General features: G+C 31.4%; 2 protein-coding genes across 2 annotated transcripts in view; one reads left to right on the forward strand and one right to left on the reverse strand.

Moving 5' to 3' along the window:
* Nucleotides 1-24,592, reverse strand: part of LOC134711744 (uncharacterized) — a 405,579-nt gene that overhangs the window by 77,170 nt on the left and 303,817 nt on the right. The gene's annotated exons all lie outside the window — the stretch shown is intronic.
* On the forward strand, nucleotides 1,539-23,960 carry LOC134711736 (mediator of RNA polymerase II transcription subunit 17-like). The gene is made up of 14 exons (XM_063572573.1): nucleotides 1,539-1,670; nucleotides 3,904-4,080; nucleotides 4,714-4,849; nucleotides 8,708-8,882; nucleotides 9,191-9,355; nucleotides 9,925-10,055; nucleotides 16,344-16,415; nucleotides 16,878-16,943; nucleotides 17,413-17,612; nucleotides 19,847-19,903; nucleotides 21,571-21,702; nucleotides 22,063-22,183; nucleotides 22,801-22,949; nucleotides 23,697-23,960. Exons 1-14 carry the CDS (start codon nucleotides 1,567-1,569, stop codon nucleotides 23,908-23,910), a joined length of 1,899 nt encoding a protein of 632 aa, XP_063428643.1. The 5' UTR covers nucleotides 1,539-1,566; the 3' UTR covers nucleotides 23,911-23,960.

The following is a 24,592-nucleotide window of genomic DNA, read 5'->3' on the forward strand; positions in this document are numbered from 1 at the left end:
TTTATTTTTTTGCCATATATTCTGCACTTTTTGACATGTATTCCTTTTCTGAACAGTCTAACTGAAACTCCATCTCATAAGTTTTACGACTTGGAAAATTGACCGAAGAACAGATACCTCACTTGACCATGTTGACAGACAACGACCGACATCATGCACAAGAAAGTACGAAAAGACAATCACTGAACAATCAACAAAACACTACACAGAAAGCTCTAGACTGTGCAACACAAAACCACTAAAAACCTAAGGTGAACTAGGTCAAAACCATCATTCATTAACATACATTTTTATTTAAGAAACAAGAAATTATAAGACCTTTGGTTGAATTGTTCTATCGTTTCTATCTTTTTAATTTCTACTGAAAAAGAACTGTACCGGAATATTGAAATGTCTTTTTCATAAAATGTGTTCTCGGACGTGGTATGAAAAGATAATCATGGTCCGATGAACGCAAAGATATCTTGCATTAACAGAATTGCTTATTGTTTATTAAAGGGGCACTAACTACGAAATATATACACAAATGTATTGTATCATTTGTTTTGCTCAATCATTAATGAAATGCAAATAGTGAAATAATAATTCCCTTTTAGCAGCCAATATGGTTCAATTTTGTCAAAATAAACTAAAATCATTGATTATGAATTATTCACTTGCAAGTGAATAATTCGACCTCATTGATTTAGTATTCATGCCAGTGAACTTCAATCTAACCCCTTAGCTTGAGATGGACAACACGTAAATTATATTAGTAAAGTTATTTAAAGGAAAAGAATGTCAACATTGAAAGTGAACCAAAGGTTTATCATTTGATTGACTGATTCGATCCACAAAAAAATCATTCTTATAAGGACATAACGATGATAAATATTTATTTTTCATCTATAATATAAAATTAAATAGACATAGAAAAAAAATCCAACAGCACAAGTTTGCTTAATCTATTTATATCTATATTTATATTTACATCGTTTATATGGTCATGGATGACTTTAGGTTAATTAGATGGCGTCTAGACTAAAATGACTAAAATACGCACGAACAGACGCTACTTATTTGCATGCCAATTATCATCGGCTCGCCGCTGTTTATTGTTTATTTTGGACTTTTAATAGTTTGGATACATGTTTTACATTGCTATAAATCAAATATTAGAATTAGATTAAAATCGGTGAACATGAATAGACAGCTAGTGCCCCTTTAAATAATTGACAAAGACAGAAAGAGACGTGTGGTCTCTGACAAAGATAATCAAGTGCAACTTTACTATTTACACACTTATACATTTAAAATAATGTAAAATTGATGTTTAAACTAAACATGTTCATAAAATTAATCGATATGCAAGAGCATAATAAGTATCCTAAGTGAAAAGTCAAACAAGTTAAAATATAAATAAATATTTACTGGAAAAGGTAAAAACAGAAATAGTGTGGATTTTTTTCTTCCGGAAAGTGAATGTTTGTCCGCATTCATACTAATATTAGATTTGCACTGGTTTGATTATTTTCATAAATTTAGGGTACCAGATTACAATAATTGAATTTGTCTTTTTGACAAAATATGACTACACCAGTCCCCGTTTGTGTTGAAGCAGTCTTAGAAAGCCAAATACAAGAGGTCCGAGTAGAAGGCGATGGACAAGATATTCAAGAGGTTTATGCCCCGTAAGAATACTTATCAATAAAGAAGCCCTGTGTCAGAAGCTCTATTATTTTCATATTTAAAAAATATTATTACATGATGAATAATTTACTGTTTTAAGTGTTTTATGTTATAGCATAAACTATTAGACGTAGATATGATTATGAAAGCCATAGATAGAGTACAAAGAATATGTCCCACTCTAAGTCCAAGCAGGTGTTTTCCTTTGAAATATGCAAAGCAGAGCACTGTGAGTTGCATGTGATCGGTGATGTAGATGATAAAATGGGTCAGGCATTATCTTAGTTAGAGATTGAAGAAAAAGAGATTACTCTGACGTCCAACGGCTGTTTTGCCAGAAAAGCTTGGGCCATGAGACGTCGGAACTCGTCCCATATCAAAAAGTGAATATTTGCCCGTCCAAAATAAATAATCAGAGATTATCTCAGACTAAAAATAAAAGGCTGCTTCATTGCTTTTGGTGCCAACGGACAACCTTGGAATTATATAAAGTGGGTATCTATTTGTTCATTTTTCATTTATCTCTTCATTTATGTAAGTTTCACCTACCTGCATCCTTTTATTTTCTCATATTTTGACAGTTTTCACAGTCAGTCAGGAGTACTACTTGTACAAGTGTATTTTATTTACTTAAATAAGTGAAAAAAAATATACACATATAAGTAAATAAATAATGTTTGAATAATCTCCCCTTAATTTTCTGAAAAATTTACTTATACAAGTAAATTTTTCTTACAATCCCACAAAAATCCTCAAGTTTTGAGATGTAAAATCATGCCTTTAATAATTTTTCCCAGGTTTGCTAAAATTTTTTCCTTAAAGTTCAATGTTTCATCTCATTAATTCATCAAAGAAACTGATTGAGAAAAGATCTTGTATATTTGCGCAAGGCAATCAAAAATTGCTCCTTTGGGGCTTGTAAATGAACAGTGTTAAGAAGATAACAGACAAATGGGACTTTCATTGTCCATGAAATTACACTTGAATGATTAGTAAAGACATCTGCAAAGGGTACACAATTAAAAATTATATTAGAGCAAAGAAATCTTCAGAATTCAAGAAAAGAAGAAAGGATGATTTTTTTACCTACATGTATATAAGTAAAAAAATCTGAATGCGGAACGGAAGGGAGTCAAGGGACATAACTCAGCCATTTTTTTTTTTACCTATACAAGTAAAAAAAAATCACTTGTATAAGTATCCTAAAAATTTACTTATATGTGAATTAATTTTTTTTTCTTCTTCAAGTAAATAAAATACACTTGTACAAGTAGTACCCCTGACTGACAGTGACCCATCGAATCAGACATTTTTACTTTTATTTTAAATGGATGTCAAGTTACAAGACCTCAAGACTCAAATATGCAAATATTTTTATTTTTTTTCAACTCCTTACAGGAGATCGGTATTAAACATTAAGTAGCCAACCACAAATATTTACCTCCTTTACAGGAGATCGGTATTAAGCATTTAGTGCCAACCACGATGACATTCAGAAGCTTTTGGATATTTACATTGCTTGTATCGTAAATGAGCGAGGTGTTAGATTATATATTCATATTGACCTAGGGTCATCTATATGCATACATTATGACTCATTGTCCATTGTGCCTTATTTTTTTCTCGTGATCACATGACAATCTTTCAAAATGAAAGTCAAAATGCCAGATTCGGTGGATCACTGTGAAACTGTCTAAATGTGAGAAATTAGGGTGGCAGGTAGGTGAAACTTACATAAATGAAGATATAAATGAAAAAATGAACAAATAGGAACCCAATTTATATAATTCCAAGGCCGTCCGTTGGCATCAGAAGCAACGAAGTAGCGCATCTATTTTGGACGGGCAAATATCCACTTTTTGATATGGGACAACCTCTGACATCCCACGACCCCAGATTTTTTTTTTTTTAATTTTTTTTTCTATCATCTACTTTGTCCCCATATTAGTCCGAGATAAATCTGACATCCAATGACTATTTTGCTAGACAAGCTTGGGCCATGGGACATCAGAGTTCCTTTCATATCAAAAAGTGGATATTTGCCTGTCCAGAACGATTGCCTGCTTCATTGCTTCTGGAGCAGACTGACCGCTTGGATTCACATAAATGATTAATCCTGCCTCAATTTGTTCATTTTTCATTTATCTGTTCTTTAAATGTAAGTTTCATCTATGTAATGTGCATGTTTTTGGTTTCTTGCCATTGAATTATTTAATCTGACTTTTTTTGTTACAGACAACTGTCTATGTCAGAGAATTTGGCCAAGTTAGCCAACAAAATAGATTTTTATAAAGATGAATGTGAAGAAAAGGGAAAACCCACATCAGAAGGAGAAAAAGAATCAGAAGAAGAAAAAGCGACAACATTTCAACCATCATTATGGCCATGGGATTCAGTTAGAAATAAACTCAAGTAAAACTTTAAAAGTTATAAACAAGTACAGTACAATGTATATACCAGTAATTGACATTAAAGTTCTAAATTGAACCTATTGATGGGAAATATGCTCAATTTCTTTCTTTCTTGTTTTCCTGCACGTTTGTATAATTCATAGACAATTTTTCTTCTTCAGAATGATATTAAGAAGATTCAATGTATTAAATACTGTCCTAAGTTGCTTGCAATGTCATTATGAGATCTATAACAGCATCTTAGTGTACTAATAACTGAGGATCCCAGGATCCTTGGAAAGTCATTTTTTGATAACATTTTTTTAACCTTTGTTATATTTAAATTAATTTTTTTTAAAATTTAATTTTATTAAATCATAATTGTTTATACATGTATTATTAATTTTCAAACAGGATCTTTAATACTGTGATTCTTTTCATTCATCATACCTGATCTCCAAAAGGAGGGTATACTGTCTATCTGTCCTCAAAATATTTAGTCACATGTATGCATGCTATGTGTTATATAATTTCATGATGAAAATGTACAAAATAATGGTTTTCTTTTTCTCATGACCTGTCACTTGAAAGAATTTCAATGTTTACATATTTGTTTTGACTTGTAGATAGTTTGACTGATTTATTTGTATTAAAGGGCTTCCCTGACAGAGATGAGTGTCCTGCTGGATGTTTTAAACATTGCCAAGAGAAAGAATTATATGGTGTTAGATCAAGTATCTCAACCAGCCCCAGATCCAAAGACTGCCTTACAATTAGCTTCTAAAAAACAGGTAAAAGACTTGTTCTGACAAATCTAGATTTTTTGGGATACGATTGCTGTCAAGCAATCTGTAGACTTTTACCATTGACCCTATGACACACTCCCTCACGTCATTCGTTTTATTCTAAACATTCGGCAACATCTCAGATTCTTATGATTGTCTTGCTTTAAAAGGTGAAAACAAGCAAAACAATTGAACATAAACAACTTTCCTGTAATGTTTTACTCATAATCTTCATGTGTGATATTTTCCTTGACTTATATGCGTGTTTTTAACAATACGGAAAATCAGAATTAAACAGTATTTATATTTAGTGTTTTTATAAATTTAGAAACACGTCAGAGGGAATTCCCAAATTTTGATAACTTGCGAGAGTTCTCTGAAAGCCGATCGATAATTCTATTTCTGTCACAAGAACTGAAGTGGAGTATTTCTATATTTTACTGTTATGAAACTGATATTTGATACTGTACTCTCATAAAGAAATGGAGAACCATTCATCATATCATTTAATAAACGTTCTTGTTCCAAATCGCAAGTCACGGTTTGTTTATGTATTAATGTCCATGCGTGGTCTCACTAATTAGAGACAAAAAGAATTGTAGAGACAAAAAGCGTCAAGAAGCAACAAGAAGAATAATATAAGCAACAAGAAACTATTTAGCGACAAGAAAACATTTTTTTATTTATATTACTTATTCGAAATAAATATTAAAAAAATATGCAAAAGAAAACAATTTCAACGACAGGAAAGTTAATTTTGATAGGGGGAAAAATGAAACTTATAAATCTAATTCAGTTGCTACATTTATTTACATGATATTTTATAAGGTATCACAGGAAGTAAATTTTGTCTTTTTATTTGTTTTTAAAACCATTTTTGTACAATATTTAATTAACTTGCAAAATGCATTATTTGTGCATAATTGTCCAGAAAATACATACACAAATTGTGAAATACAAATTAAGAACTGAAATCAAACAAGAGGAAAACATAATTAAAATGTGAATATTTTTCATCATTTTATTTAGTGTATTGTCTCATTTAAAGATATTTATCATGTTTATGCATATAGATTGAAGATTAAAGGAAACTGATGACAATCTTGAGTTTTCAACAGGTGTTCACTATTCGGTACAATAATTTTATATTCTGGTGCGTGTAATTGATGAAGGTGTTAATGGATGTTATTGTTGCAATAAAACAGGACACGCACCTAGTTAATCTGATTTGTTGCTCTTAATTGTGTATTACCTTAGAGTGAAGCCACAGCTAATGTTGGTCCTATCAGGAAAAATTAATTGTACATTAGGAAGGAAATAATATTTCATGTTTTTGTTTTATTAAATCCTTCAAAAGGAAGGTGACAAATCTTTGTTTTTATTTTCATTTTATAGAGTTTACATTTCCTTTGCTCTTACACATGTTTAATTTCTACATCTATCAATATGATAATAAAAAGTACACAATCTCTTCATCGAATTTTTTTTATTTCTTCATCTTTCAATATAATCCTAAAAAATATTTTAATGTATGTGATAACAAAATGTATTCTTGTCGCTAAATAGCTTCTTGTTGCTTTTTGTCACTTATTATTTTTCTTCTTGTCGCTTCTTGACGCTTTTTGTCGCTAATTAGTGAGACCCCACATGCGTGTAGTTTTCCTGATTTCAAGGGGTATCAGATTGAGTGATTCCCCGCTTCATTGATTAATTTGAAACTCATGGGATTCTTTCTATGTCTGTCTGCATATGGAGGGCTATTGTTGTTGCATAATTTTAAATCACATGCATAATTTAAATTAAAATAAATGTTTCATCGTAAAAATTACCTATAACACCCCTTCAGCAGAAATGGAATCTTCCATGTTATCGTTTCGAGTTGTCTCCCTTTTCGAAGTATTTCGTCAAGAAGAATTAACTCGTTAATGCCGGTAAATGTCGTATTATATTAAGAACGATCTCCATGTAAACAGAGGAGTGTGTACGGAAAGGAGTCATGCCCTCTGACCCAAAGAAACTTCAATAATTAAAGAGTAAGAAATGGGGTTCCTCCTAAACTGGTCCGCCGTTCTATATATAGCTTTGCACCGAAGGTCAGTGTAGCGATAAGTGAACACAATAGGGGTCCAGTTTAGGGTTCCTCCTAGAATTACGGTGATAAGATACGGAAGCAAGTTAACTTGTACCACGGCATTGGAACCAAAAAAGTTAACTTGTACTAATGCCGGGGAAGTCGTAACATTCAGAAAAATATATAAAAAATATGATGTTTTATGGGTTTCTGTTTGTAAACTTAATAGAAATAAAGTTGAATTACTTGAATTTTACACAGGAGTTAAATGAAAACTTAGACAAAAATAAAGAATGTTTTAAAGCATTAATGTTTTAACTGATCTTTCAAACTAGAACATAGGCGGATCCAGCCCCCCTTTTTTTGTGGAAAAAATTTGGTTGATAATAAAGGGAATCATTGAAGCATGACTGGAGCGGGCCCCCTCTTAGGTCAGTCAGCGGGCTCCCCCTTAGGAAAAGTTCTGGATCCGCCACTGTAGAACTTAATCCAGAGGAAAGTTAAAACATTGCTTTAACTGTACCTTATTAAAATTGAACATGTTGAATATGTATATATCCAATTTAAGTTAATTAAAGCTGTAATCCATGATCACAAATTGAATGCTATGTTTACAATTGTTGAAAGCCATGTGCTTTTTTTGCGGGGAAAATGCGGACCCCCTTAACAGGAATCAGTTAAATTTCATTGTAACATTTATTTATAGACAGTAAAAATAATTTTGGCAATCATTTTGACTAACTGCTAAGATTTAATTATTCATGAAAAATTTTCTTAGGGTGAAACTGTATATACCTTAATTATCTACATCTGCCACAGTATTTTCTATCCAATATACAAGGAACATAAGCTACAAATTGGTCATTGTACTTTCAAATTATATACATTTTACAGACTTAAGAGGTTTTGGGTGAAAGTAACGTATATCATGTATATTCATCATTTAACACCATTTAAATGCATTTAAATAAGTTGGTACGAGTTAGCAATGGTACGAGTTTGCATTGGTACAAGTTTTTTTTTAATGGTACGAGTTTACAATGGTACGTACGTACAGGATAACTATAATTCGATAAAAACACAATAAGTACATGGCTCATGCACTTGTAACGGGGATTGGCTATTCTTTAAGTTGAGTGACTATTCAGATTGTTACATTTTGCATGTGCAGTTGAATTAGTTTAGAGAATAATACTATCCAGCTGTACCAGGGTTACCGGCCAAAAATGCTTGAGACTCGCGCATGTTCATGCTTTTTTTGCAACAGTATTCTTGGATCTATTTCTTTCCTCTTTGATCTTTTGAATTTTGGCCAAATCTCATGCATTTGTTTAATGAAAATTTGGCAGAACTGCTATACATGTGTCAATGAAAACTATGGCAATCGTATCCCTCAGAGCATTCTGCTCTTTGATTTTACTTTTAATATCTGATTTTATTTTATTGAGTTGTATCATGTTAGTAGATTTCAAATCTGCAGGGCTTTAACATCTTGTTTTAGGATACTTTGAATTTTATTATGCTCATTAAGCATGAACTTTTTTGTCAGATGTCTGATATCGGGGTAGCTATAAGTCACGTCTTCACAGTTAATTTCTTTTTATGAATGGCACCATTTTTTTGTCACAAGTTTAAAATATTTAGGAGAACACAGTTAAATTAGAACATGGAAACATCAAAATCAATCGATCAATTATTGTTGGAATAATTTTGAGGTATTGTGTTTTAGTCTATGTATAAATATTAAATTGAGAAGATTTGGAAACATAATAATAATTTGTATTTATTTTCAGGCACTAACTACATCAGCGAATATTTTAATGAGTAGTGCTGAAAGATTAAAAAAATCACAGGCAGAAGGCACATCTAAACATAATGATTTTCATATAGAGCTGCTCAAGCTAAGACAAAACTGGAGACTTAAAAAAGTGGGAAATACAATTCTAGGAGATCTAAGTTATAAAACAGGTAAAAAAATGTGTTGTACATAATTATTTTATAAAAATTGTAACTTTTTTCTTTCTTAACAAAACTTATTATCTTAGTAGATAGAAGTAGATTGTAGTACTTATATTGAATTGATATGGTATTTGCATTCTGACAGATAGAGTCAAATGTACTGATAATCAATTAAAATTAAAATTAATTTGAAAGTTTTGATTGTGAAATCAAAAAAAGGTCAGGTTATGTTTACTCAAAATTTTTATATGAATTGATTTTGGTAACCGTATAAAATAACATACTAAAATATGATACATAAATTTATAATTTCCCAGCTGGTTCAAGGTTTTGGCAGGGAGGAACCTTTGAAGTTTTAAAGACCACCACTAGTACATCTACCGAACCTGAAGGATCTGCCACTAAGGGAGGTTTAGAGGTTGTTATTCCTAATGATCTGAGGGGTGTGGCATATATACAGGTGGAAGTCAAATCTGTTCCAGGTAAATGTTAAGTTTATGGTTAAAGGGCTTTAATACAGACAGTTTTGGATGCAGTTAACAAGTCATAGAAGGTATATTACATTTATTGACAGTAATATCCAAAATTTCACATCATATGGATTCAGGAGAAAGGTCTTCTTGCATTCAGGCTTATGTCAGAATATTACAAGAAATACAAGGTACATGTAACTGTCCAATATATACAAATTTTACTAGCAACATGGATAATGGAGAGTCAAAGGTTCTCATTACAAATGATCTACTCATGTGCCCTCCATTAGATTAGACATTTGTTTATCTACAAGAAGGTGGAAGTCACCTTTTTACCAGATAATTCAATATTATTTGTTACTTATGAATTAAGGTATTTCACGCAAATAGTTTGTCATTCATGTATAATAAAAAAAAAGTTAAAAAAAATTGTCTTGCATGCTGTAGAATGGAGTTAATAGTTATTGTATTTCTGTTGAAAATCAAGATTATGTTTATGTCAGTTTAACTAGAACCACTTTGTATAAACAATTGAAATAAAATCATTTTGTCTAACATGTCATCTTACTGTGTTTCAGAGAAAATGGATCTAACCAGTGCTATAATGAGATTACCATCAGAACTTGGTACAGTACACACAGGAACTTACTGGCAGCAGAAACTACAGGCAGCACAAAATGTTCTCTTTTGTAAAGAAATATTTTCTCAGGTATAAGAATGATTACTTAATCTTCAAAATGAATGTATATATGTAAGGGCTATTCCATTTAAACATAGCTCATACCCACGGACGGCAAAGAAAAAAAATCTTTCCCTGGCTGTTGTCTGAAATAAATTGCTTCTATCCAGGTGTGTGTATTAATAAAAAGTGCATCTCTACATGGATATTGTTAGCTTGAATGAAAATGCTTCTCTGGGGGGCTGTTTTATGAATGGTGAGAGAATCATTTGTGTTTTTTTTTTGGCGTTTGTTTGACAATTTCAGCCAAACCAAAACATCTGACATCCGAATCAGTTTACCGCTTTGAACCATGTGTATACGCAGGAATCCAGGTTTAGTTTAAAGCGCATTTGCAACCGGGATTGAAGTCTAAGAGGGCCCAAGACCACAATTAATGACCCCGCTTTTCGTTGTTCACGAATATAGTTCCTTTTAAATAGAGTGTATTTTTCCTTAATTTTTTTTCTTTCCCTTCCTCACTCATTTCTTAGATTATTTTGGGTGGAAATGAAAGAAGAGACATGAAATAATTTTTTGGATGTGTATTTAAACTGATTTTGATATGGAATGAGTGATTAGGCCAAGTGCAAAAAGGTAGTATTTACAGTTTTCGGAACATCTCTTGACTAGTCCATAGGGGTATGGATGTGTATTGGCTAAATTTGTAAAAGTGATTGCTTCAATCTTTCTGAATTTTGGATATATATTTGGACTAGTACTATACATTACACACACAAACAAATTGACAAAAGTGCATTGTGCAATTTTTTTAATGATACAAAACATTTTAAAGAACTGATAGAGAAATTAATTGTGGTCTGTGGCCTAAGAAGTGTATTTCAGCAAATTTTGATATTTTACTTTGACAACTTCTCTGAATGATCTATTGGTATTAATTTTTCAAACTACATGAGAATAAATGATTTTCACTTTTATTTGATAGAAATTTTGTTAAATTGTCACTTTTCAGCTTATATGCCCAAAGTGTAGCTTTTTTCCTTTTTTTCAATATTTTTGCAAAAACAGCATGCTTACTTTCTCTCTGCTAGGTTTTTCCTGATATCTATATGTGTTTGTGGTATTTGTTTGAGTTGTTTTACTCATTTGTGAACTCTCAACACAAAAAAAAGTAAATTAAAACATAAAAAGAGTGCAAAATGTGCTGTTTTAATAGTCTTAAGTCTAACGGTCAGTATGCAACAGGTGAAATATGAAGTTCTGTGTACATAAAAATGGTATTCCTTTAAACAAATTGCACTGTATCTATACCAAAAACACTTATTACTAGTTGTTTAACCTTTTCTATTTCACAGACTACCTTTATTTTCTTCTGTTGGATAGCTAGTGGTTAAAATATTGGCCTTTTGAGGCTGAAATTTCATTCAGGTTTTAAACAGTAAAGTTAATAAACTTTGCATCAGACCATACTGTCTACATATATAGTTGAAAGTGACAGTCTTGTTACACCCAGGCTCCATGTTTTATCATATCTAAGCAAAGATTTGAGCAAAAAGAAGCATATCTCCATCTCCCATATCATTTATATGCTTTTTAATATGCTAATGTGAGGAACGGCCTAAATTGACAACCTGTTTTTTAGCTCATCTGACCTGAAAGGTCAAGTGAGCTTTTCTCATCACTTGGCGTCCGTCGTCCTGCGTCCGTCGTCCGTAAACTTTTACAAAAATCTTCTCCTCTGAAACTACTGGGCCAAATTTTACCAAACTTGGCCACAATCATCCTTGGGGTATCTAGTTTAAAAAATGTGTCCGGTGACCTGGCCATCCAACCAAGATGGCCGCCATGGCTAAAAATAGAACACAGGGGTAAAATGTATATTTTGGCTTATATCTTTGAAACCAAAACATTTAGAGCAAATCTGACATGGGGTAAAATTGTTAATCAGGTCAAGATCTATCTGCCCTAGAATTTTCAGATGAATCGGACAACTCGTTGCTAGGTTGCTGCCCCTGAATTGGTTATTTTAAGGAAATTTTGCAGTTTTTGGTTATTATCTTGAATACTATTATAGATAGAGATAAACTGTAAACAGCAATAATGTTCAGCAAAGTAAAACCTACTAATAAGTCAACATGACCAAAATTGTCAGTCAACCCCTTAAGGAGTAATTGCCCTTTATAGTCAATTTTTAAAAAAATTTCGTCAGTTTTTGTAACTTGTACAAAAATCTTCTTCTCTGAAACTACATGGCCAAATTAAACCAAACTTGGCGATAATTATCATTGCGGTATATAGTTTGAAAAATGTGTCCAATGACACCGCCTACCAAACAAAATGGCCGACATGGCTAAAATTAGAACATAGTGGTAAAATGCAGTTTTTGATTTATATCTTTAAAACTAAGACATTTAGGCCAAATCTTTCAAGATTTAAATGTCCATTAGAATAAGATCTATCCCCTCACAAATTTTCAGATGAATCTGACAACTCGTTATTGGGTTGCTGCCCTAAAATTGATAATTTTAAGGAAATTTTGCAGTTTTTGGTTATTATCTTGAATACTATTATAGATAGAGATAAACTGTAAACAGCAATTTTGTTCAGCAAAGTAGGATCTACAAATAAGTCAACATGATAAAAATTGTAAGAGTATCCCTTAAGGAGTTATTGCCCTTTATAGTCAATTTTGAACAAATTTTCGTCATTTTTGTAACTTGTACAAAAATCTTCTTTTCTAAAACTATGGGCCATATTAAACTAAACATGGCCACAATCATCACTATGGTATCTATTTAAAAAAAGTGTCTAATGACCCCACCTACCAACCAAGATGACCGGCATCAGTAAATACAGTAACAGGTGAGCGACACAGGCTCTTGAGAGCCTCTAGTTTAAGCTTGACATTACTGAAGACCATTTTATCCACATGTGTTATGCTTTTTAAAACTTATATTTCCATTAAAAGTACATTTATAGCATGTTAAAGTTTGTTTGATAACTTAACAACTTTAGAAAATTGTGGTAAGTGAAAAATATTACATTTCATATAAGGCCTCACTTCATTTGAAAACCTCTTTTTTTTGGCACATGCTCATATACAATTGACTTCTGGGCATTTTTTATAAGTCTGATACATGGAAGTATGCTATCTGTTGCTTTTAATAGATAATAACTTATACATAGAGACATCAAAAAGTGTAAGTTTTGGTATTTTTTGTTTTTTAGAAGCTCAAATTTGATAGTTGAAATTTTCCTAATTCAACGCCACAATTCAGCACCCAAAGTTCAGATATAAAAAATGCCACATTTTTTTGATTTGGAATCATATGGCTTTGAAACTTTGGAAACTGTTTTACAATACACTAAGCTTAAATCATGCCAAGTTTTATTAGAATTGGTCAAGTTTTAAGCCCCTAATAGGCCCAAGACCACAATTAATGACCCCGCTTTTCGTTGTTCACGAATATAGTTCCTTTTAAATAGAGTGTATTTTTCCTTATTTTTTTTTCTTTCCCTTCCTCACTCATTTCTTAGATTATTTTGGGTGGAAATGAAAGAAGAGACATGAAATAATTTTTTGGATGTTGTATTTAAACTGATTTTGATATGGAATGAGTGATTAGGCCAAGTGCAAAAAGGTAGTATTTACAGTTTTTCGGAACATCTCTTGACTAGTCCATAGGGGTATGGATGTGTATTGGCTAAATTTGTAAAAGTGATTGCTTCAATCTTTCTGAATTTTGGATATATATTTGGACTAGTACTATACATTACACACACAACAAATTTGACAAAAGTGCATTGTGCAATTTTTTTAATGATACAAAACGTTCTAAAGAATCTTGAAACTTTTTCCTTTCCTCTGAAAAAAATAATAATATAGTGAACTTGTACCCTTTACTTTCACACAATTCAGACAGTGTATTATGCCATTCCACATCCCAGAAACATAGGAACATACAGTATATATAACAAAACAACATGATATACCCAGTAAAAGGTTTCTGACAGTGATTGTTGAAAAAAAAACCTTTCTCATCTCAAAATTAAATTAATTTTGATACCCTCCAATTTTGCCTTTACCAAAAAAAAAAATAAAGAATTTTAAATTTGCTTCTGTTGGTGGTAGTAAATTATAAAGAAAAAAATTGCTTCTGTAGGAGGTGTCTGCATGTAAAAAAAACCCCACTTCTATTGGTGGTGGTGGAACAGAAAAAAACACTTCTCTACCATTGCCGAACTTGAAAAATGTCACTTCTATGGGGGGTACCTTGAAATTTCAGGTGCCTTCCTTGGGGTTGAGCTATGTTTAAATGGAATAGCCCTTATGTAAAATTCTGTATTAGGTTTCAAAAACATCTATTGAAGTAAAATAATGTGTTGATTGTAAGAGTAAGTAAAATTTGTTCATGATTATTTTATTGACAACTGCATATTGAATAATGTATACACAAGTTTGAGATTTTGTTTTGTTTCATCTCATGGTCTCTGGAAAAAATTTCTAGCGACCAAAACAGCAATTTTAAATATGAAAAATAGTCTTGATATTGTGCTTGACACAATAGCACGTTGTTAACTATTAAGGCCGTTTTTATTTAATAAGTTGGTTTACGGACATCAGCCCAAAAAACTTAGGGTAGGAGGAGGGAAAAAAATTAATTTAAACTAGATCTTTCCAGTTTTTTTTTTTTTTAATTGGTTTACGAATATCTGTAGGGCTAACACTTCTTCAGAATTATAGGGAGAAGTGACTTCTCTTTTTGAAACTGATAGGGAGAAGTGGTGAGATTTGAAAGAGAAGTGCTCATTCGTGTGGTGCCCTACAATGTTTGGATTTTACTATATAGTATAAAGGGTCATATGTAAATAATGTTCTTTTTATATTGTTCAATTCATATCTGAGTATACAATTAAAGTAACATTTCAAATTAAAAGTTTACTTAGGTTCTTGTGAGAAACTTCCAACTAAATATTTAATATCTAGCACTAAATTTTTTTTTTTTTATTTTGAAAAATGTAAAGAAATTATAATATATCAATTACAATTTAATTCAAAACTATCTTAAGTATGAAATTCAGTGTTTCTCATAAAAAAATATATAAGTTATTAACCTGGTCCATAATATATTGATATTAGCTAGTGTGATAGTCTCAGAGTTAAGCAACTTTAATCAAGTTTGAAACAAATTCAATCCATAAAAAAATATAGGGAATTATAGACACCAATCAATTAGATAACTAAAAGTCTCTTAATGCATGTGACATACATAATTTTTCCATTGTGGTCAATATTCGTCTGTCAGCTGTTTCGTCCGTGCGTCCATAATAATTATTGTAAAAGTACGGATTTCGGTCTTAGCTGGTCCGGTTCAGATCCGTAGTTTAGAAATCGGTAAATGGCGGACGAATGCAAGAAAATTTACAAAAATAAACGATGTTTAACAAGTTATTTGGAAAGGAACATGACGTTTTTAATGCAATAAATGGATTAAACATTTACTAGAGGCAACTTTTATGAAGTAACAAACTTATTTTGCCGTCGAAATTTAGGTTGATGTACGTTTTCCAGTGACAAGCACCGTAACTTGCAAAAATGTTCGAGGTGATGAGTTGTATTTTTTATCAAATAAACTGCTACACACTGCAAATACAATGCTTCAGCCTCTTTTCTTAAGATAATGAACCGTTTATGTCTTAATTTCTTAAATTATCAATAAAAAAATGATGTTTCATCAACTTGTTAAAAATTGAAAATGTCCGATGACGGATGCGACTGGTATCGTCAAGAACAAGGCGACTTGTTTTCGATTTTGGGAGTCAGGGAAAGCTAACCAGTCACGTTTCCGGTGCACTGGTTTATGATTTTTTAGTGCAGTAATAGGAAACAGAATACGAAACGTAAACACAAACATTCTGTATAAAATTTTCTTAGTAAATCGATAAATATGAGGTCGGCGGAAATAATTTTTAAGGACAAATATGCGTTTATTTTTATTTGAATTAGCGAAAATTCGGGTCGGCGGATCCGTAAACCAACTTATTTAATAAAAACGGCCTAAGGAAGCCTTTAATGAAAACATGCTGGTAATTTTACAATTGTAATCAACAAACAGTGAATAATATGTTTTTTCTGTTTTCAATCAGGATTTACAAGTAAGCAATACATTTTATACTGATATGTGATTCATTAGTACAAAAAGATTTGACCCTTCTATTAAAAAGCACTGCATCAAAGTTTGTATCAAGCATTTTTTTTTACTGTTGAACCTTCACTTACGTATGGTAAATAATATTTATGTATGTTTGTATTTGTAGTTAGCAAGAGAAGCAGTTCAAACCAACTCATCAGTACCTCATCTTGTTGTAGGGAACCAAATTATCACAAATGTGAGTTGTTTGTAACTTGCTAGCCTTCCGTTACAATTTGGGTTCAGTGCATTTAGTGTTAGTTGAGAGCATGAACCAATCTTGAGAATATGGCTGGAAAACTAAAAACCAATTTTTGAAAAAATGATGTTATTATACTTGATGCAATTTTTTTATATATGAAACTATTGAAAATAAGTGCTAATAAAATAATTTTAAAGAGTTATCGGAAATTGCATTGTTTTTGCTCTGAGCCTTCATTTCTTTAATATATTTTTTATATAAGTGTTATTTTGTTTTTTTATTACATTGCATTACTCTTGTACCTTGTATACCAGTAGATGAAATATGTGCAAAGCTTGGGACCTTGGAGCTTAGTTCCTTTATTGAAATTTATATTCACAAGTTATAGAATTTTGTGTTAAACTTATGATATATTTTGATGACATGAAAGCATAAAAATGTAAATATGTTTACTTTCAGGTGTTTCCAGGAATACAGTTGTCAATTATACTCTGTCACTCAACAGGGAAAGATAAAAACAAAAGGGTGATTATTAAATGCTGTTTTATCAAATGTTAAACAAATAAATCAGAATAAAAAAAAAAGATGCTGGGTATCTCATTTTGAAAACAACCCATAGACACAAATAACCAGAAAGGCATCCAGAGGGCATCAGACAGGAGGCATTTGTTTTTCAACATAGAAAATATGAACTTTTATGAATCATAATGGACTTATTGCCTGACACGTTTTGTTAAACCTATTATCTATTACCTTCTCTAAAGGGATATTGTTAAAACCATGTCTAGGTTACAATGATTTTACCTTAGTATAATCATAGCTGCCTAATTAAATTTGTACCATTTTGAAGAGAAATAAAAACATGCATTATGTCAGAATTGAAAAAACTTGTTCCTATTATTAGTTATTGTACCAGTAAGTCTATTGAAATTCCAGTATTAACATAACTTGGTCTTTAGACGTTTTTCAACTTCATCATGGTTTTCATTTACAGCCACCTCCAGCCCCACCTAAACTTGATCATAACCATGTGTTAGAACATTCACTACATCAACTGCTGAGAGAGTTACATTATAAAAACATTCATTACCCACCTCCACATCCTGTCACAGCAATGATTGGTGTGAGTAAGAAACGGAGAATGGCTGGACCTTTGGCCATGTGTCGACAAGATCTGCTGGAAATGGCTGACAAGTAAGTAGACTTAAATTTAGCTTGACCAGAATAATAAAATAGAATAGCTTGATAATTTTCTAATTTCAGATAATAGATTAAAAAAATTTTGGACCTTTTTTTGGCTTAAAAACATAAAATAATAGAGAATTGTACTAATGTAACGGTTCCTGACTTGGAGCATGTATATTTTATAGTTAAAGTGTCAGGGTGTGACATTTTTTATGCCGAGTTCTATCCATTAATTGTCTATGGTATATTAAAATGATTGGATGGATCTTAACAGCAGTAGACCAATAACGAGAAATTCCAAACTCAAGGGTATAAGGAGTTACTTAACATTTCAATTCCTAGGCCAGGATTTTATGAACGAGAGGCGTGATTACGGTTGAGGGTCCATGGTGAAGCTCAGAAGCTCCTGAATTTCAACAATTTAGCATCAAATTATGAAGTATTCCCCCTTTTTTGGAAAGATTAGAACTTGTTCTAAATCTTTACTTAGGCACCACCCTCCCTAACAACAGGACAGGTTACCTACTGTTACTTATGGTATTCACACTAAAATATAGTTCCCTATGGTTCTAATGTATGTGCTTAAAAAAATTTATAAACTTTTAATTATAACAAACCATTGTTTATTAGTTTATTTTCAATCAATCATTATGTCTATTTTAGTCATTTGAATTTTTATTAGAAGTAAATATATATTTTTGCAATCAAGAAAGAATCCACATTTCAATAAAATAAGTTTTTTAATTGGTTTACGTTGAAAAATAAAATTGAAAATGCCCTGTGTTGAAAAATACTTTAAAATTTGATCAAAAGGCACTCTAAAACTTTTAATTTTCAATGCCATATAACCTCTGTTACAACTTACAAAATGCCCCAAAACAACATTTTTAGATTATTTTTGTTGGCACTTTAAAGCTTTTAGCTGTTGGTCTAAATTTATGTCTTACAAGGATAGTTGGTAACATTTACTAGAAGAATTTTTGCATTTTTTTGTTTTTTTGAAACATGTTCACATTCGGCAACATAATTTTGATTAGATATAAACAGCAGTTTAAATAAAATTGTGCAAATTTAGAGACCCATATTATTTAATTTGAGCTCATTTATCCTCATACTGGAAAAGCAAGTTTCTTTCTAAAGACCAGCTGCTGCTGTAAATGCAATTTTCAGCAATATAGCTTTATAAATGTTCATTTTTCCCCACCATACCTTAGTATGAAATAATTCAAACTACTGTTCTAATCTTTCCATGAGTGATATCCATCACTTTGATTTGATTAAGTTTGGGTTTCGTTGAACGACACACATGATACAAGACAAATAAACACTGAAGTATAAAGTTCTTTCGTTCTGAGTATTGCTTTAATGTGGAAATATACATATTTCTAGTATACATGTACCTTGACGCAAAACCTAAAATGAACACAGAAAAATACTGACAGACTCTCATTTTCAATTACTAGAGTGGATTCATTTGAACCATTTTACGTGGATTTCCCATGGCGTTATCGTTAATAATTTTATCAAAATCAAGTTCAATGTCTCTGTGAACATATAAAAGAAGCAGAGCATTTAGGCGATCCTCCTTCATGGTGCTTCTCAAATCATTCTTGATCAACTTAAGGGATGAGTTAGCTCTTTCGGTGGAGCTTGACGTGACGCTCGTCAAAGCAAGTAAGAAGAGAACTTTCATGATGTTTGGAAATAAAGTCGAGCATGCCCTTACATCAGTTAAGGTTAAGTTAAAAAAAGGTGTCCAAGACACCTTGATACAATTTTAAGGTCTTTTGACGTGTTTTTTTTGGACATCAACATCTTTGGCAAATTCTTTATCACATCAACAACAATGGATACTAATCGCATAGTCGAACACGCCGGACTCCGAGAAACGAAATTTTACGGTTGATGATGACCCATCAGATTGGGGAATCAGTATAAAAAGAAATCAGAGTATGTGTTAATTAATGAATATGATAAATTGCCATTATTCAATACAATACTAGCAGATTATAACAATACTTTTTTTTTTAAAGGGGGGGCGTACGCCCATGACGCCCTTACCTGGACCTGCCCCTGGTTTTATTGACAAAAATTAAATGTTTGTACAGCATGAAATATTTATAAATTTCAGGTTGTTTTCAGTTTGCTTTGGAATTTGTTTTCTTTGTTCGTACTCTAGTTATCAGTATTTCTTGATAATTATTATTTACTCAAATACTTGAAATGTAGATTTTCTGTTTTAGTGAGTCTTTACTGGAACAAGTTATTAAGCAGACAAAACATCATGTTTTAAGACAAAAGTAAGTGTCATGTATAGTTTGATTACAGAAATATTAGAGCCTTTGTGAAACTAATCTAAGCTAAAATCTTTATTTGGTATGATCATATTTCAGGAGTTCTTAATTTGTATAAGATTATGCTTTCTTCAATGAAAGACAAGTGTCCATACAATGTGTCTAACTCTCATTCTGAGTCATCAAAGTCTACAAAGAAAACTAAAATAAATATATTTAGTACTTTTTCAAACTTTAGATAAGCAATTTTTGTCATTTTGGTGTATGCAACTGCCTGCTTTGCCATATTTGTAAGACAACTTTCTTACATATTTGGCAAGCAAAATAACATTTTTTTTGTATTTCGCTTATTAAGACAAGCTCTGTCTTAAAATACCAGTTATTGAATGTACAGTGAAACCTGTCCAAACCGAACACCAACGGGACTTTGCGTTTTGTTCGGTTTTCACAGGTGTTCGGATTGTTGAGGTAAACGGAAGTCGACACCACAGTAATTTTGGTATTTACTGACAAGGGATAATAGGTGACATAACAGACGACAGCTTTATTTTTGTGTTGATTTAGATGTAAATGTAAAAAAAAAAGAAGATGAAGATAGACGTATTGCTACATTGTTGTTTAAAAATCAAACGCCACTCCGTCAATCACGCTCCTCGTTGTGAAATGTCCGACCTGGAGCGATTTTGCTTTTATAATTATTTTATCATCCGTTAAATCACTGACCAATTCAGATTCACAGTCATTGTCGAATGACGATTTAGAATTGAATCGGGAACGTCATTGTACACACAAGTTCTCGGACTAAACTGGTCACCAGCTGATTGTTACTTCGGCAAACGATAAGAGTGAAACAGCAGCAGGGGTCCAGTTTATTCTCGGACTTTATCGTTGCTAAATAGCTAACGAAATTCTTCGGGAGCATACGAATCAAATCTATAGGGCCTCTAAAGGGAATCCAGCAATCGAAATCCATTGACCTCGTTGTGTTGCACGACTTCTAATCCAGTGAAAGACTTTAAAATTATTATTTAATTAAACAGTTTAGCTACAGAATGGCAGTTACGGTTTTGTGGCCGTAATTATTTGAGTAAGGTGTATTTAATTGATCTGAGGGAAAGTTCCTTTCTTGTCATTATCGGCAATTGGGGTAGCTGACCAGTTGAACGTTTCTTTACAAAAAAAAAATTACTTTATAATGGACACAGACATGCTAATTAGTGTGTAATAACAAATCACAAGTTCATTAACCTAAAATACCCTCGGGGATACTCTGTCATCCTGTGTTTGTTTTATTAAATCATGCAAATACTTATTATATTCTATTGTTTTGATTGCTATCGATCGATTTTGACAGGTAATTTTTATATACAAATTTACTAACGAGCCTTCAAAAAGCGTTCGGAATTCGGTGTTGACAGGGTTCGGATTTTTCAGGTTAGATTAATGTTAATTGATAGGGAAATTTTGTGGGACTTTGAAAACTGTTCGGTTTAAACTGAAATTCGGTTTTATCAAGGTTCGGTTTACCCAGGTTTCACTGTAATATGATTGACTGTATGCAAATTTCAATGTGATTAAGGATAACTTATTTGAAAAACTTTTGGTATATGTATATTAAATTACTAGGTTATTAACATGTTTAGATGACACAATTAATTATCGTTTTTTCTCAGAACAATGGGAGTATTAGACAGATATGCTATTACTCTGTCAGATCCACAGTTAGCTAACCACTGGAATTGTGTCAACTCTAGTCTAGAATCTAGTTGTAGGGTACTCATCACTTCACAGGGATATGATCTCAGGTAAGCTTTGTCTTCTAAGCAAGACCTATATATCTATTGGAATTCGAAATTAAGTACATTGTTCTTACTTTAAGGCTATCATATAGCATATAGCCAATGATTCTTGATGATTTGAAACTTGCTAAACAAAGTTAAATAATGAAAAATTCAATCAATAAAATGTATGCACCTTTTTGTATTACTTACGAAGTATATTGACGTGATTGTAGACTGTACATTATAAAAACATTATTTAAGTAAAAAGAAAAGTATTTACCTGTAGAATGTATGATGGCTGAAAGATGTTTATTTTCAGAATGTGGAACAGTTTACACATACACATGTATTTGATAAAAGAAAAATTATTGTGATTTATTTCAGAATATGGCACAGTTTTATGGTACACATTTATGTAGATAAAATCAAAGTAATAACGAGAGAGGGACGAGTATTAATTTTGTCCTATGAAGAAAAAGAATTAGAAGACTTTATTTTGTGGCAAGTAAGTAGTTACTGTTATAGTAAAGGGATTGTAACATACTAGAAATCCATTAGAACTAATTCTTGTTTTAAGTAAAATTTTGATGTAAACATATAATAAGGATAAGAAATAATAAAGAAAAAGACAGTCATAATATATTATTAAACACTATATACAAAATAGTAATGAGAGATGCAAAAAAAATGAAAAATAGAAATATGAAAAAGGTATTTGTAGAATATTAATAACAGCTGATGTGCAGTATGATTTAGACGATATTTAATAGTAAATATTCACACAAAAAAATCAAGTGTTGAACCATTCAATCTTTGTCAGCATAGATATTGTTGTCTAAAAGAATGTCACTTGAATAAGTAAAATAATCTTCCCAAAAATCTTTGTGATTATTCTAATTCATATCATGCACTGTGAATTAAAACTGACAAATCACTAAACAATAAAATTTTCATAGAATGTACTGAAAAATACAGATTATAAATTATTATAATTAAGGACTAGATAAGGTAGATTATACCAAAATTCAACTGTCTTCATTCAAAAAATAATATAGCTAGTAGGGATTTGTCTTACTTTTGTAGTGATATGACTAAAGTAGTTATATATTTTATATTCCATAGATATCACAGCATCAGATAAGTGTTTCACAAAATTTGTCCCGTCTCATGGGATGGCACATGTTAAATACTACTGGTGCTCTTGGTGTGTCGGACTTAGAATCTTCAGCAACAGCATCAGCATTGGTCATGGCATCACCTAATCATAACAAGTAAGTTAAACATTAAAAAGAAATATAAAATATTTTAAACTACCTACATATATATGCATTTTCAAATGAAAAATGCATTACTTGTAGCTAAATAAATTGAGTGACATTTCGTCCAGAGCTCTTAAGCATTGGTATATATGTAGTTGAAATTATATTTATGCAAGTTTAATTAGTATAATTCCAATCTAGGTCCAACCTGTGATTTCAAAACCTATTGGATTTATTTAGCTTTTGTAAAATTGCAATAACTTTCATCTGCCTCGAAAAATTACATCTGCATCTTTGTCAGCTAGTTTTTTCATAGATGTTTTGATACAGATTTGATTGAATCATTTATCTTTGATTATCTGCTTGTGATAATTAAGAGTGGCATCTGAATGGTTAAACAAAGACTAAAGTTGAATTTTCCGAATTGAATTGAATTGAAGACAAATATGAAATAGTATGTTATATGATATATAATTAAATATGAATAAATGGAATGCAGAAAGTATATCAATGAGACAGCAACCAAGCAAAAATAATGAAATAACACAATATTTTCCAGGATATTTCATGAGTCTTATGTGAATGAAAGTATAATGACATATGTGCTCTGATACATTATACTGAGTTTGACTCCATCAACATGTCAATCATTGATATAATACACACCATGTGTTAACATTTTTAATTAAAACTGTTTGAAATAATGATGTCAAGTTTTTTGTTTTATTCTATTTAATTCAACTTTTTATTCATTTATAGGGCTTTAGCAATTAAAAGTGGTCCTTCAACTGGAACCAAGGTGTTCATACAGTCTTGTCCGAAAGAAAATAAATCCAGGATTGTGACAAAAGATGAAAAGTGGTCATTTGTGGGATGTGAATTTCAAGAAGTAGACATGAATAAATTTGAGGGTCGCAATTTTCCTTCAAAACTAGAAACTTTAATGGCAGTTTTGACAAGGACAGCTACATGATATTTATTTTTATATATAAAAGACTTTTTGTAAATAAACATAAAATCCAAGTGAAGTTAATAATTAAACAGCACAGAAACATCCTCACTGAGTGCAGTAGAATATTCAGTTTGACATTGTGGTTAAATACCATGGTTAATCTTATACTTTGGATTCATTATTATTCGTTGGATATCAATTTTCATGGATTTCATAGACAAAGGTGGCCCAAGAAATTAAATGTTCAATGAATGGCATGTTTTCTATGCAATTTTAAGCAGAATTTTGCAAAATCATGAAATCAAATACCCATGGACATGTAAATTTTCCTTGATCCGCTAAAATTGATACCCACAAAAAAGAATGAATCCACAGTAGTTGACTGTCTGACTTCATACTAGTCATAGAGTCTCCATGGCTTATCTTAGTAAGTCTGAAATCAGTAAATAATATCTTCTGTTATTCTCTTCGTAATTAAGAGAAGAGCATGGCGCTATGGCAGCTGAAAGGTCAAAACAATTACCGGTAAAGAAAACCCCTTTGAAAAAAATATCAGTTGTTTCAAACATTTTATCTTACAGTGCTTGTCATGGAACATTTATCCAAATCTGGTGAGAACAAATGTATTATAGAATGGGTATTAGATGACATTGAAAAAAGTATTTATAAACTTTTTGGAAACTCATTCACACAAAAAAATTAG

The sequence above is a fragment of the Mytilus trossulus genome, chromosome 3 (genome assembly GCF_036588685.1).
Source record: "Mytilus trossulus isolate FHL-02 chromosome 3, PNRI_Mtr1.1.1.hap1, whole genome shotgun sequence".
In the NCBI taxonomy this organism is placed as follows: Eukaryota; Metazoa; Mollusca; class Bivalvia; order Mytilida; family Mytilidae; genus Mytilus; species Mytilus trossulus.

Bases quoted from the DNA above. Each gene is read 5' to 3' on its own strand.
- LOC134711736 (XM_063572573.1), top strand. From the start codon at position 1,567: ATGACTACACCAGTCCCCGTTTGTGTTGAAGCAGTCTTAGAAAGCCAA. The intron at 16,416-16,877 runs GTGAGTTGTTTG...GTTTACTTTCAG, and splicing joins GGAACCAAATTATCACAAAT to GTGTTTCCAGGAATACAGTT. The intron at 22,950-23,696 runs GTAAGTTAAACA...ATTCATTTATAG, and splicing joins GCATCACCTAATCATAACAA to GGCTTTAGCAATTAAAAGTG.